Genomic DNA, 12,089 nt, shown 5'->3' on the forward strand with positions numbered 1-12,089 from the left:
TGTATGCAATATCATTTATTGAACAACCACAAGTTTAATCCAAGACACAGCAGCAATTTTAGCAAATATGTGGCATGGAGGAGGGTCAAACTCCAGAAGAATGGCGCACATGCATATGAGCCGTATCTGTAATACAAACAAATATAAGGTGATTAAAAACAAACACGAGACGAGGTCCTAGTAATTTACACTCATTAAAAATTTCAATGTATTATTTATAGCAATGACATTATTGGATATTCTATATTTAACCCCTTGGGGGTCAAAGTCTCCAGCTCGTGTATCCATTTCATTTCTTTACGTCTGAGTAAACCCTCACGATCTCCTCCCCTAGGCAATGGTGCTACCCAGTCTATGACCTTAACCCTTTCCAATCCAATGTCGGGCCTGCCCCGACATCATCATTTTCCTCCACAGCTCCAATGTCGGGGCAGGCCGGACACTGCAGTGCAGGAGTAGATCTGCACCCGATCGGCAGACACATCGGGTGCAGATACACTCCTGCACTGGTCCACATCGAGGACCCCCGAGGAGAAGGCAGAAAGGGTTTTTAACCCTTTCTGCCTTCACCTTTACACATTACATAGCGCTCAATTAGCGCTATGCAATGCACGGAGATTCCGGCCGGCGATCATGTGACCGCCGGTGTCACCAGACCCCCGGCGGTCACATGAACTCCGAGCCGGGAGCCTGCACTGTGGGAGGACCTGCTTACCTGACCGGCGTCTTGCGCGTTCTCCTTCTGTCTCCCGGCCCGGCGATCATGTGACCGTTGGGTGCCACCTGACCCCAGCGGTCACATGATCGCCGAGCCGGGAGGCAGAAGGAGAATGCGGAAGACGCCGGTCAGGTAAGCAGGTCCCTCCATGGTGCAGTGAGCACCTGCACCCTCCTGAACTCTGTCAGTTCAGGAGGGTGCAGGGAAAATGTATTTTTTCTCACCCATTTTCCCCAGCTACAATTTATTTGGAGCTGGGGAGAATGGGTGAGGAAAAATAAATGGATTGGAAAGGGTTAAATCTTAATTGGCTCACAGTGTGTTGAAAATCACAAAAATGTTTCGGAATTGGAAGGTCTATTTTTCTTGTCCGAATCGTGCTTTTATGATTTATAATTCGGCTACGTATTTCCATAGTTGTTTGCCCTACGTAGCCAAGCCCGCAAGGGCACGTAATCAAATATACCGCATATGATGTGGTACAGGAAAACCTGCCTTTTAACATATACTTCCTGCCTGAAATAGGGTGTCTAAAATGATCCCCCTTCTGTAAATTATTGCAGCAAGAGAGACAAGGAAAATTGCCCCTCTTGCTCTGACCGAATGTCTGCTGTTTCAGTCCACCACCTGGAGTAATAAGGGGCCTAACCACCTTATCCCTAATATTACTACCCCTCTTGTAGGCCAATATTGGTGGTAGTTTAAACTCAGGTATGTTGTTACAACAATCTCTCAAGATAGGCCAATGTCTCATCAGAATATTCCTAACCTCTCCACTCTGGGGGCCATAGGTTGAAATAAAAGGAATCCTAGGGGGACCTGGTTTCCGTACTTTATCCAACAATAAGTCCATATCAGTCATATCAGCGATGGAGCATTGTCAGGCGCATGCGCAGAAGGCCGGGAGCCCGGGAGATTTAAAATCTGTCTGCACCCGGCTAGCATGTGTAGCCGAGAGCAGGCAGATGTCACTAGGAACCGCTGTATACAATTCCCGATCACATGATCGCCGTTATCCAATAGATAATGGCGATCATGTAAAGTTAAAAACAAAAGAAAAAAATTTAAAATAGAAAAAAAAAGTTTACGTTTCATCTCTCCTCATGGATCATATTCGTGGTGGGAGATTAAATTACGTACCTAAGGCCCCCAGATTTATCCACGGACCTTACCCCAGCTTCTACGCACGCGTCCGTCAGCAAAATGGTAGATATATGCACAAAAGCTGCGATTGCCCGGATAATTTAAAATCTCATTGCTCCTGGCTACAAAATGTAGCCAAGAGCATAGAGATTTCACGGGGGACCGCAGTACACGGTCCCTGATCATGTGTTCGCCGTTATCTAATGGATAACGGTGATCATGTAAAAGTAAAAAAAAATCTCTGAGGGGAGGTGAAATTACTTACGTAAGATCCCTGGCAATGTTTCCCGATGGGATCTTTATCCGTGGACCTTTTAACTGCTTCGGTGCATGTGCCCATCAGCAAAATAGAGGACGCAAGCGCAGTTGCTGGGGAGGGCTCGGAAAATTTAAAATCTCCTAGCTCCTGGCTACTAAAGGTAGCCGAGAGCCTGGAGCAGTGACTGAGGGCCACAGTGAGTGGTCCCCAATCACATGATCGCCGGCGAACATGCAAAAGTAAAAACAAATTAAGTCCCACAATACAGGATTACAACTCACACTGACATAGCAGTGGGTTGCCCCGTATCTCAACAGTGAGCCACACTGGCTGACATTTTGGTTCGTCTGCAGTCACTCCTCCCCAATCTGGGCTGGTTGAGTGGGTGGTTGCATATGAGTCTGCAGTGGACAGTTTAGCCCCTCCAGTTTATAGTGTGGCTTGCTGCATTTTGTTAGGGTCTACGGCCATTGTGCCGACCCTACGGAGATTGTGCCGGCCTTATGCGATTGTGCCTGCTCTGCACCTTTGGCTCTTTTCCTGTGAAACATACTTTTGTTTTCCTTCTCACCTCTGTCATTTTACCTAAGAGAAAGAGTGAGCAAAGAGCCAGTTCAGTCTGTCAAGGCCTAGTGCAGAGGAACGCAATTGTTTGTTTTACATACCCACGCATCCTGAAGTCTGCGACCGCCAGTAGAGGTACTTCTCTGACCAAGAGTCTGTGGAGTGTTCCTACCCCTATCCTGCTCTGGAGTGTTCCCCCATCCAGGAGCGGTGCCTGACAGATAACTTGGACTGCAGAACTGGTATCATCCTGAATTTTCTTCCGGACTTCAAATCTTCTGTCTTACCTGCACAAGTGTGTCTTTTGAATTCATGCCTTGTATTGGTGAAGTTTTCCAGCAAAGTTATTTCCAGGCCTCGACCCTTCCGGGGGACCGGAGGTACTTAAACTGTCTGTGGCTCATTTATTTTTTCCCCAACGATGTTCTTGCTGGGGGGTATTGGAACGGTGTCATCACCCGTGACAAATTCACGGTGTTCAGCAGAGGCCCAGTGCTGCCCTGGCCTTGGCAACGTGTGTCCCTTCGAGAGGGAGCCTGGTAAGTGCCGCCGTGAAAAGCCAACACTTTACCCCCCCCCCCCCCCCCCAGCTCCTATGCGTATGTGTCAGGGGTTACCCTACGGGACGCTGCATGGCTATCAAAGGTAGCTGAGAGCCTAGAGCAGTGACAGGTGGCCTCGTTGAGTGGTCCCCGGTCATGCAGTAAAAAGGTAGCGATCTATCTTAGGCCGGTCTTACATGACCGGATAGAAATTACAGATCCTGCAAGCGTTTGATCCGCGGATCAATCAAATGCATTGGATTACACAATTCCGCTCACATTAATAGGTCGGAATAACATAATCCACTCGCAGAAAACAGAACGCAACATGTTCTGTTTTACCGCGGATATCCGTAACATAGAGCCCATTGTGCTTTATGGTCGCAGATATATCGGTAGCCCATTACAACTGCATTGTGTACGGGCTGCAGTTACCTGCGTCATCGCTATGCCACTGCGCCGGAAATATAAGCAAAAAAAGATGTACTGCACATGACCGCCTGTGTGAGTACGCAGTTAAGCGCAGTACGTTATGTAGCCGTACGCAGGGCCATGGCTGGGCTCACAGCTGGGATCCGCTGCCGGCCTCCACAAGCGGATTCCACATACAGCTGTGTGAACCCAGCGTTATTCAGACCACTACCTGTAATACATAATTTACCAGAAAGCCCGGGAACGCTCACCTTCTTGCAGTTTCAGGAGCAGCTTGTTGAGCGCCTTCTGTGTGACACCGCCGCAACTTTGCAAGCTTCAGAGTGCCATTTTTCACACCCCATCCCTGCCACTGAGGTCAACAAATACCCTGAAAAAAGTGTCAGGGTTGCAGGAAGCATGGGAGGAGGAGGAGGGCTACCCGGTTTTATTGCCCCATGTGCCCATCCCAACTGGGCCTCCATAATTACCCATTTTCAGACATTCCATATAGTTTGTACTATTACTTATATCTAAGATTTTCGAAAATGCAAAAAGGGCAGGGGGGAATTATTTTTAGGGAGTTACTCTTTTTTCTGCACAAAGTGAGCAATTAGGCCTAGAATTTATTCAGCTGTGCCCTGAAATCCAATGGGTGTTCCATCCATTACAGGCCTAGTGATGTGCCCTATCAGTAGATTGGGGCTAAAATTGGTATGTCTATGAACACAGGACAAATGGAGGCATCTATTTGGGGCTATTTATATGTGTGCTGTACAAAGAAACCTTATTTAAAATGGTACAAATGCCCAAAAAATGACAATCAAAATTTTTTTCCCTTCTACTTTGCTTAGATTTATTCAAAAACTGAGATGTCAAAGTAGATGAATTTGTTAATGGGTCTTGTTTTCAAAATGGGGTCATTTGTGGGGGTTCTCTATTGTTTTGGCCGCTCAAGGGCTCTATAAGTGTGCAATGGGGTCTAAAACACCTTCAAGCAAAATTTATGTTCTTAAAGCCAGTTGGTGCTCCTTTTGGTTTGGGCCCCATTGTGCATACGGACATAGGGCCACAATGAGTATGTTTCAAAACACAGGACAAACAGGGAGATCCATTTTGGGGTGAAAGTCTTCATTTATACGTAGGCTGTACAAAAAAACTGTTTAAAAAGATGCAATTGCAAAAAAATGACAATCATAATTTCTTCCTCCAGCTTTACTAAAATTGATTCAAAAACTGTGGGGTCAAAATACACAGTACACTCCTTGATAAATTCATTAAGGGGTCTAGTTTTGAAAATAGGGTCATTTGTGGGGTTCTCCATCAGTTTGGAAGCTCAAAGGTTCTACAAGTGTGCAATGTGGCCTAAAACACCTCCAAACAAAATCTCTGTTCTGAAAGCCACCAGCTGCTCCTTTCGGTTCGGGCCCTGTTGTGCATACAGACAGAAGATTAGGGCTGCAATGGGTATGTTTCTAAACACAGGACAAACAACGGTATCAATTTTGGGGTGCAAATCCTTATTTTCATGTGCACTATAGAAAAAAAACTGTCTTTTGCAAAAATAGGACATTTTATTTTTTCTCTTCTAAATTGTATTAACTCCTGAAAAGAATCTTTGGGATCAAAATACTCATGACCCCCCTCAGTAAATACATTAAGATGTGGGGGTATCTATCATTCTGACACCTATGAGCCTTTGCAATCTTGGCTTAGTGCAGGAAAAAAAATGTTTTCAAAAATGTTAATAATTAATGTTAAATTTGTACGTCTCCTAAATGGTTAAAAAAAAACTAAAGTTTTTCCAATGTGCTTCCAGAATAAAGTAAACAGATGGAAATATATATCTCATCAATATTTTGTTCAGTATGTTTGCCCATATTTGACATATTGCAGTTGAAAATATGAAAAAAATGCCAATTTTTTCAAAATGTTTCCAATTTTTGCGCTTTTAATAAATATACACAAATTCTATCAGTCTATTTTTACCACTTAAATGAAGTACAACATGTGGTGAAAAAACAATGTCAGAATCACTTGGATTTGCATAAGCTTTACAGAGTTATTCTATGTTAAAATGACACGTCAGATTTCCAAACTTTGCGCCTTAATGACCAGACCGTACAGGCTTGGTCACTAAGGCATTAATTACACAAATACAATATTTATATTTTTGTTTTTTATTACATTACTGTTGTATTAGGTACATGTCAGTCGTGTTACATAGCATTATAGTATCGTGTTATTAATTACTCTCATAAGTCCACCTGCAGTTATTTATGGTTGACATCTCTTCGTATTGTTGGCCTGGATTTCATGTATTATGTCTATGGCTTTTTTCATGAGGTCCAAGAGCTCTTGCTGGAGGTCATATAAAGGTCCACTGGCTAAGCAGGGATAGCTGGGGTATAATATAATGGGGGGACATTGTTTGTTGATTGTGTCATTCTCAGGTGGGATCTCCAGAGAATTGGTTTTGCCTTTGTTCTGCGTGTGTTCAGTATAAGCTTGTGTGGCTGTAATTGTGGATATCATGTGACTGGGTGTTGTACGCTTGCTTGTCATTTGTGTTATTCTTGCTGTAGTTGTAGAATTAGTTTTGCCTATTTTTATATTTTGTGTAGTTGTAACTTTCCAAGTAGTTGTACTTTTTGTTAGACTGGGTTTAGTTGCAGTTGTTGCACTGGATCTGGTTGTTGGTTTAGTTGGAATTGTGCTTTTTGGCAGAAATAGTGTAGTTTTTGTAATTGTGCTTGTTGTTGGAAAAGGTGTAGTTGTGTGTTTAGTTGTAGCTCTTGCTGTTGAATTGGGCGTAGTTGTGGGTTTAATTGTTTTTGTTGCTGGACTGGGTGTAATTGTGGGTTTAATTGTAGCTGTGCTTGTAAGACTGAGTATAGTGGATTTAGTTGTTCTTGTGCTTGCAGTGTGACTGGGCGCAGTTGTGGATTTATTTGTGCTTGTTGTTGGGCTGGGTGTAGTTGTGTGTATAATTGTGCTTGTAGATGTGCTTGTTTTGGGGTTAGTTGTAGCTGTGCCTCTTGTTGAACTGGGTGCCGTTTTGGGTATAGTTGGAATTGTTCTTGTTGAACTGGGTGTAGTTGTGGGTTTAGTTGCAGCTGTGCCTCTTGTTGCATAGAGTGTAGTTTTGCGTTTAGTCGTAGCTCTTGCTGTTGAACTAGGTGTAGTTGTGGGTTGTGCAGTTGTGCCTCTTGTTGCATAGAGTGTAGTTTTGCGTTTAGTCGTAGCTCTTGCTGTTGAACTAGGTGTAGTTGTGGGTTTAGTTGCAGCTGTGCCTCTTGTTGCATAGAGTGTAGTTTTGCGTTTAGTCGTAGCTCTTGCTGTTGAACTAGGTGTAGTTGTGGGTTTAGTTGCAGCTGTGCCTCTTGTTGCATAGAGTGTAGTTTTGCGTTTAGTCGTAGCTCTTGCTGTAGAACTAGGTGAAGTTGTAGGTTTAGTTGCAGCTGTGCCTCTTGTTGCATAGAGTGTAGTTTTGCGTTTAGTCGTAGCTCTTGCTGTTGAACTAGGTGTAGTTGTGGGTTTAGTTGCAGCTGTGCCTCTTGTTGCATAGAGTGTAGTTTTGCGTTTAGTCGTAGCTCTTGCTGTTGAACTAGGTGTAGTTGTGGGTTTAGTTGCAGCCGTGCCTCTTGTTGCATAGAGTGTAGTTTTGCGTTTAGTCGTAGCTCTTGCTGTTGAACTAGGTGTAGTTGTGGGTTTAGTTGCAGCTGTGCCTCTTGTTGCATAGAGTGTAGTTTTGCGTTTAGTCGTAGCTCTTGCTGTTGAACTAGGTGTAGTTGTGGGTTGTGCAGTTGTGCCTCTTGTTGCATAGAGTGTAGTTTTGCGTTTAGTCGTAGCTCTTGCTGTAGAACTAGGTGAAGTTGTAGGTTTAGTTGCAGCTGTGCCTGTTGTTGCATAGAGTGTAGTTTTGCGTTTAGTCGTAGCTCTTGCTGTTGAATTAGGTGTAGTTGTGGGTTTAGTTGCAGCTGTGCCTCTTGTTGCATAGAGTGTAGTTTTGCGTTTAGTCGTAGCTCTTGCTGTTGAACTAGGTGTAGTTGTGGGTTGTGCAGTTGTGCCTCTTGTTGCATAGAGTGTAGTTTTGCGTTTAGTCGTAGCTCTTGCTGTAGAACTAGGTGAAGTTGTAGGTTTAGTTGCAGCTGTGCCTGTTGTTGCATAGAGTGTAGTTTTGCGTTTAGTCATAGCTCTTGCTGTTGAACTAGGTGTAGTTGTGGGTTGTGCAGTTGTGCCTCTTGTTGCATAGAGTGTAGTTTTGCGTTTAGTCGTAGCTCTTGCTGTTGAACTAGGTGTAGTTGTGGGTTTAGTTGCAGCTGTGCCTCTTGTTGCATGGAGTGTAGTTTTACGTTTAGTCGTAGCTCTTGCTGTTGAACTGGGTGTAGTTGTAGGTTTAGTTGCAGCTGTGCCTCTTGTTGCATCGAGTGTAGTTTTGTGTTTAGTCGTAGCTCTTGCTGTTGAACTAGGTGAAGTTGTAGGTTTAGTTGCAGCTGTGCCTCTTGTTGCATAGAGTGTAGTTTTGCGTTTAGTCGTAGCTCTTCCTGTTGAACTAGGTGTAGTTGTGAGTTTAGTTGCAGCTGTGCCTCTTGTTGCATAGAGTGTAGTTTTGCGTTTAGTCGTAGCTCTTGCCGTTGAACTAGGTGTAGTTGTAGGTTTAGTTGCAGCTGTGCCTCTTGTTGCATAGAGTGTAGTTTTGCGTTTAGTCGTAGCTCTTGCTGTTGAACTAGGTGTAGTTGTGGGTTGTGCAGTTGTGCCTGTTGTTCCATAGAGTGTAGTTTTGCGTTTAGTCGTAGCTCTTGCTGTTGAACTAGGTGTAGTTGTAGGTTTAGTTGGAGCTGTGCCTCTTGTTGCATAGAGTGTAGTTTTGCGTTTAGTCGTAGCTCTTGCTGTTGAACTAGGTGTAGTTGTGGGTTGTGCAGTTGTGCCTGTTGTTGCATAGAGTGTAGTTTTGCGTTTAGTCGTAGCTCTTGCTGTTGAACTAGGTGAAGTTGTAGGTTTAGGTGCAGCTGTGCCTCTTGTTGCATAGAGTGTAGTGTTGCGTTTAGTCGTAGCTCTTGCTGTTGAACTAGGTGTAGTTGTGGGTTTAGTTGCAGCTGTGCCTGTTGTTGCATAGAGTGTAGTTTCGCGTTTAGTCGTAGCTCTTGCTGTTGAACTAGGTGTAGTTGTAGGTTTAGTTGCAGCTGTGCCTCTTGTTGCATAGAGTGTAGTTTTGCGTTTAGTCGTAGCTCTTGCTGTAGAACTAGGTGAAGTTGTAGGTTTAGTTGCAGCTGTGCCTCTTGTTGCATAGAGTGTAGTTTTGCGTTTAGTCGTAGCTCTTGCTGTTGAACTAGGTGTAGTTGTGGGTTTAGTTGCAGCTGTGCCTGTTGTTGCATAGAGTGTAGTTTCGCGTTTAGTCGTAGCTCTTGCTGTTGAACTAGGTGTAGTTGTAGGTTTAGTTGCAGCTGTGCCTCTTGTTGCATAGAGTGTAGTTTCGCGTTTAGTCGTAGCTCTTGCTGTAGAACTAGGTGAAGTTGTAGGTTTAGTTGCAGCTGTGCCTCTTGTTGCATAGAGTGTAGTTTTGCGTTTAGTCGTAGCTCTTGCCGTTGAACTAGGTGAAGTTGTGGGTTTAGTTGCAGCTGTGCCTCTTGTTGCATAGAGTGTAGTTTTGTGTTTAGTCGTAGCTCTTGCTGTTGAACTAGGTGTAGTTGTAGGTTTAATTGTAGTTAGTTTTGTTGCTGGACTGGGTGCAATTGTGGGTTTAATTGTAGTTGTGCTTGTTGTTAGATTGGGTATGGTGGGTTTAGTTGTACTTGTGCTTATAATTGGACTGTGTGTAGTTGCAGGTTTATGTGTGCTTGTTGTTGGACGGGGTGTAGTTGTATGTATAGTTGTAGTTGTGCTTGTTGATGGATTTAGTTTAACTGTGGGCTTAGTTTCAGTTGTGCTTGTTGTTAGACTGAGTATAGTAGTTTTAGTTGTACTTGTGCTTATAGTTGGACTGGATGTAGTTGTGGGTTTATTTCTGCTTGTTGTTGGACTGGGTGTAGTTGTGTGTATAATTGTGCTTGTTGATGGATTGAGTTTAGTTGTAGGCTTAGTTTCAGTTGTGCTTGTTGTAAGACTGGGTGTAGTGGGTTTAGTTGTTCCTGTGCTGATAGTTGAACTGGATGTAATTGCAGGTTTATTTGTGCTTGTTAGACTGGGTGCAGTTGTGGGTTTAATTGTAGTTGTGCTTGTTGTTAGACTGGGTATAGTAGAGTTAGTTTTACTTGTGCTTATACTTGGACTGGGTGTAGTTGTGGGTTTATTCGTGCTTGTTGTTGGACTGGTTGTAGTTGTGTGTATAATTGTACTTGTAGATGTGCTTGTTTTGGGATTAGTTATAATTGTTCTTGTTGTTGAACTAGGTGTAGTTGTAGGTTTAGTTGCAGTTGTGCTTGTTGTTGCACAGAGTGTAGTTTTGTGTTTAGTCATAGGTCTTGCTGTTGAACTAGGTACAGTTGTTGGTTTTATTGTAGTTGCGCTTGTTAGTTTAGGTATGGTGGGTTTAGTTGTACTTGTGCTTAATATCGGACTGTGTGTAGTTGTAGGTTTATTTGTGCTTGTTGTTGGACGGGGTGTAGTTGTATGTACAGTTGTGCTTGTTGATGGATTTAGTTTAACTGTGGGCTTAGTTTGAGTTGTGCTTGTTGTTAGACTGGGTATAGTAGTTTTAGTTGTACGTGTGCTTATAGTTGGACTGGATGTAGTTGTGGGTTTATTTTTGCTTGTTGTTGGACTGTGTGTAGTTGTAGGTTTATTTGTGCTTGTTGTTGGACGGGGTGTAGTTGTATGTACAGTTGTGCTTGTTGATGGATTTAGTTTAACTGTGGGCTTAGTTTGAGTTGTGCTTGTTGTTAGACTGGGTATAGTAGTTTTAGTTGTACGTGTGCTTATAGTTGGACTGGATGTAGTTGTGGGTTTATTTTTGCTTGTTGTTGGACTGGGTGTAGTTGTGTGTATAATTGTGCTTGTTGATGGATTGAGTTTCGTTGTAGGCTTAGTTTCAGTTGTGCTTGTTGTAAGACTGGGTGTAGTGGGTTTAGTTGTTCTTGTGCTTATAGTTGGACTGGATGTAATTGCAGGTTTATTTCTGCTTGTTAGACTGGGTGTACTTGCGTGTATAGTTGTAGTCATGCTTGTTGATGGAATTAGTATAGTTTTGGGGTTAGCTGTAGTTGTGCTTGTTGTTGAACTGGGTGCTGTTGTGGGTTTAGCTGGAATTGTTCTTGTTGTTAGACTGGGTGTAGTTGTAGGTTTAGTTGTAGTTATGCTTGCTGTTAAACAGAGTGTAGCTTTGAGTTTAGTTGTAGCTCTTGCTGTTGAACTGGGTGTAGTTGTGGGTTTAATTGTAGTTATTTTTGTTGTTGGACTAAGTGTAAGTGAAATTAATTTGTAACTTGTAGATTTTACCATTCCCTTATTCAGTATAACATCAATAACTCCTGTGTTTTGGAAATGTTCCATTTCACTGGGTTTAGTTATAGTTATTCTTGTTGTTGGACTGAGTGTAGTTATGTGCATAGTTGTAGTTGTGCTTTTTGGTGGATTGAGTTTAGCTGTGGGCTTTGACGTAGCTGTGCTTGTTGTTAGACTGCGTATATTGGGTTTAGTTGTACTTGTGCTTATAGTTGGACTGGGTGTAGTTGCATCTTTATCTGTGCTTGTTGTTGGACTGAGTGTAGTTATTTTTGTTGTTGGGGTAAGTGAAGGTGAAATTAATTCTTGTGTTGTACTTTTTACCTTTTCCATTACTAAAATTTTTAAAATTCCTCTATTTAGAAAATTTTTAATTTCACTGGATTTAGTTGGAGTTATTATTGTTGTTGGACTGTGCGTAGTTGTATGTATAGTTGCAGCTGTTTTTCGGGGACTAGCTGTATTCGTATTCATTTGTATAGTAGAGAGTATGCTTGATCTGACTGGGCTGGTTGACAACTGAGAGTCCTTGTCATCACTCAGTTGGTAATTATTTTTCAAATGTTGCATTTCACTGGTGTCTTGATTGTCGTTGGCTGATTTGTTACTCGTTTCTGAATCCAGAAGATCTTTTCCTCTGAGTATGTTCTTCAACAATTTTAGAGCGTCAAGACTTGTCTCATTGGCTGGCGGATTTACAGCGGATTCTGCATGGGAGATCTTCTGAAGGCTGTCACCAATCAGCTTCACAAACAATTTCTTGCAACGAGGATCTAGTTCAGTTTGTAGATCAGCAGCTGCTGTTCCTTGGGTTGCTTTTGCTGTTTTGGTCACATCATGTGTAGCCTCTGAGTAAAAAGGAACAAGCGATTTATAAGGTAGTCACCTCTACAAGGGAGTTAATACTTACTCAAACAAACCTTGTATATAATAGGCCAGCTGTATTGGTGACAACACACTTCTTAAAAAGTATGTGTGTCCCCCAGAAACGTATGTGCACTCTCTATAT

General features: G+C 42.9%; 1 protein-coding gene across 1 annotated transcript; it reads right to left on the reverse strand.

Moving 5' to 3' along the window:
• Nucleotides 1-6,291: 6,291 nt before the first annotated feature.
• Nucleotides 6,292-7,806, reverse strand: LOC136578712 (putative uncharacterized protein DDB_G0271606). Its single transcript, XM_066578891.1, has one exon. It carries the CDS (start codon nt 7,804-7,806, stop codon nt 6,292-6,294), a length of 1,515 nt encoding a protein of 504 aa, XP_066434988.1.
• Nucleotides 7,807-12,089: the final 4,283 nt, after the last annotated feature.

Source organism: Eleutherodactylus coqui, chromosome 9, assembly GCF_035609145.1.
Source record: "Eleutherodactylus coqui strain aEleCoq1 chromosome 9, aEleCoq1.hap1, whole genome shotgun sequence".
NCBI lineage: Eukaryota > Metazoa > Chordata > Amphibia > Anura > Eleutherodactylidae > Eleutherodactylus > Eleutherodactylus coqui.

Excerpts from the sequence above, each read along its gene's own strand:
- LOC136578712 (XM_066578891.1), bottom strand. The coding sequence starts at position 7,806 with ATGCAACAACAGGCACAGCTGCAACTAAACCTACAACTTCACCTAGTT.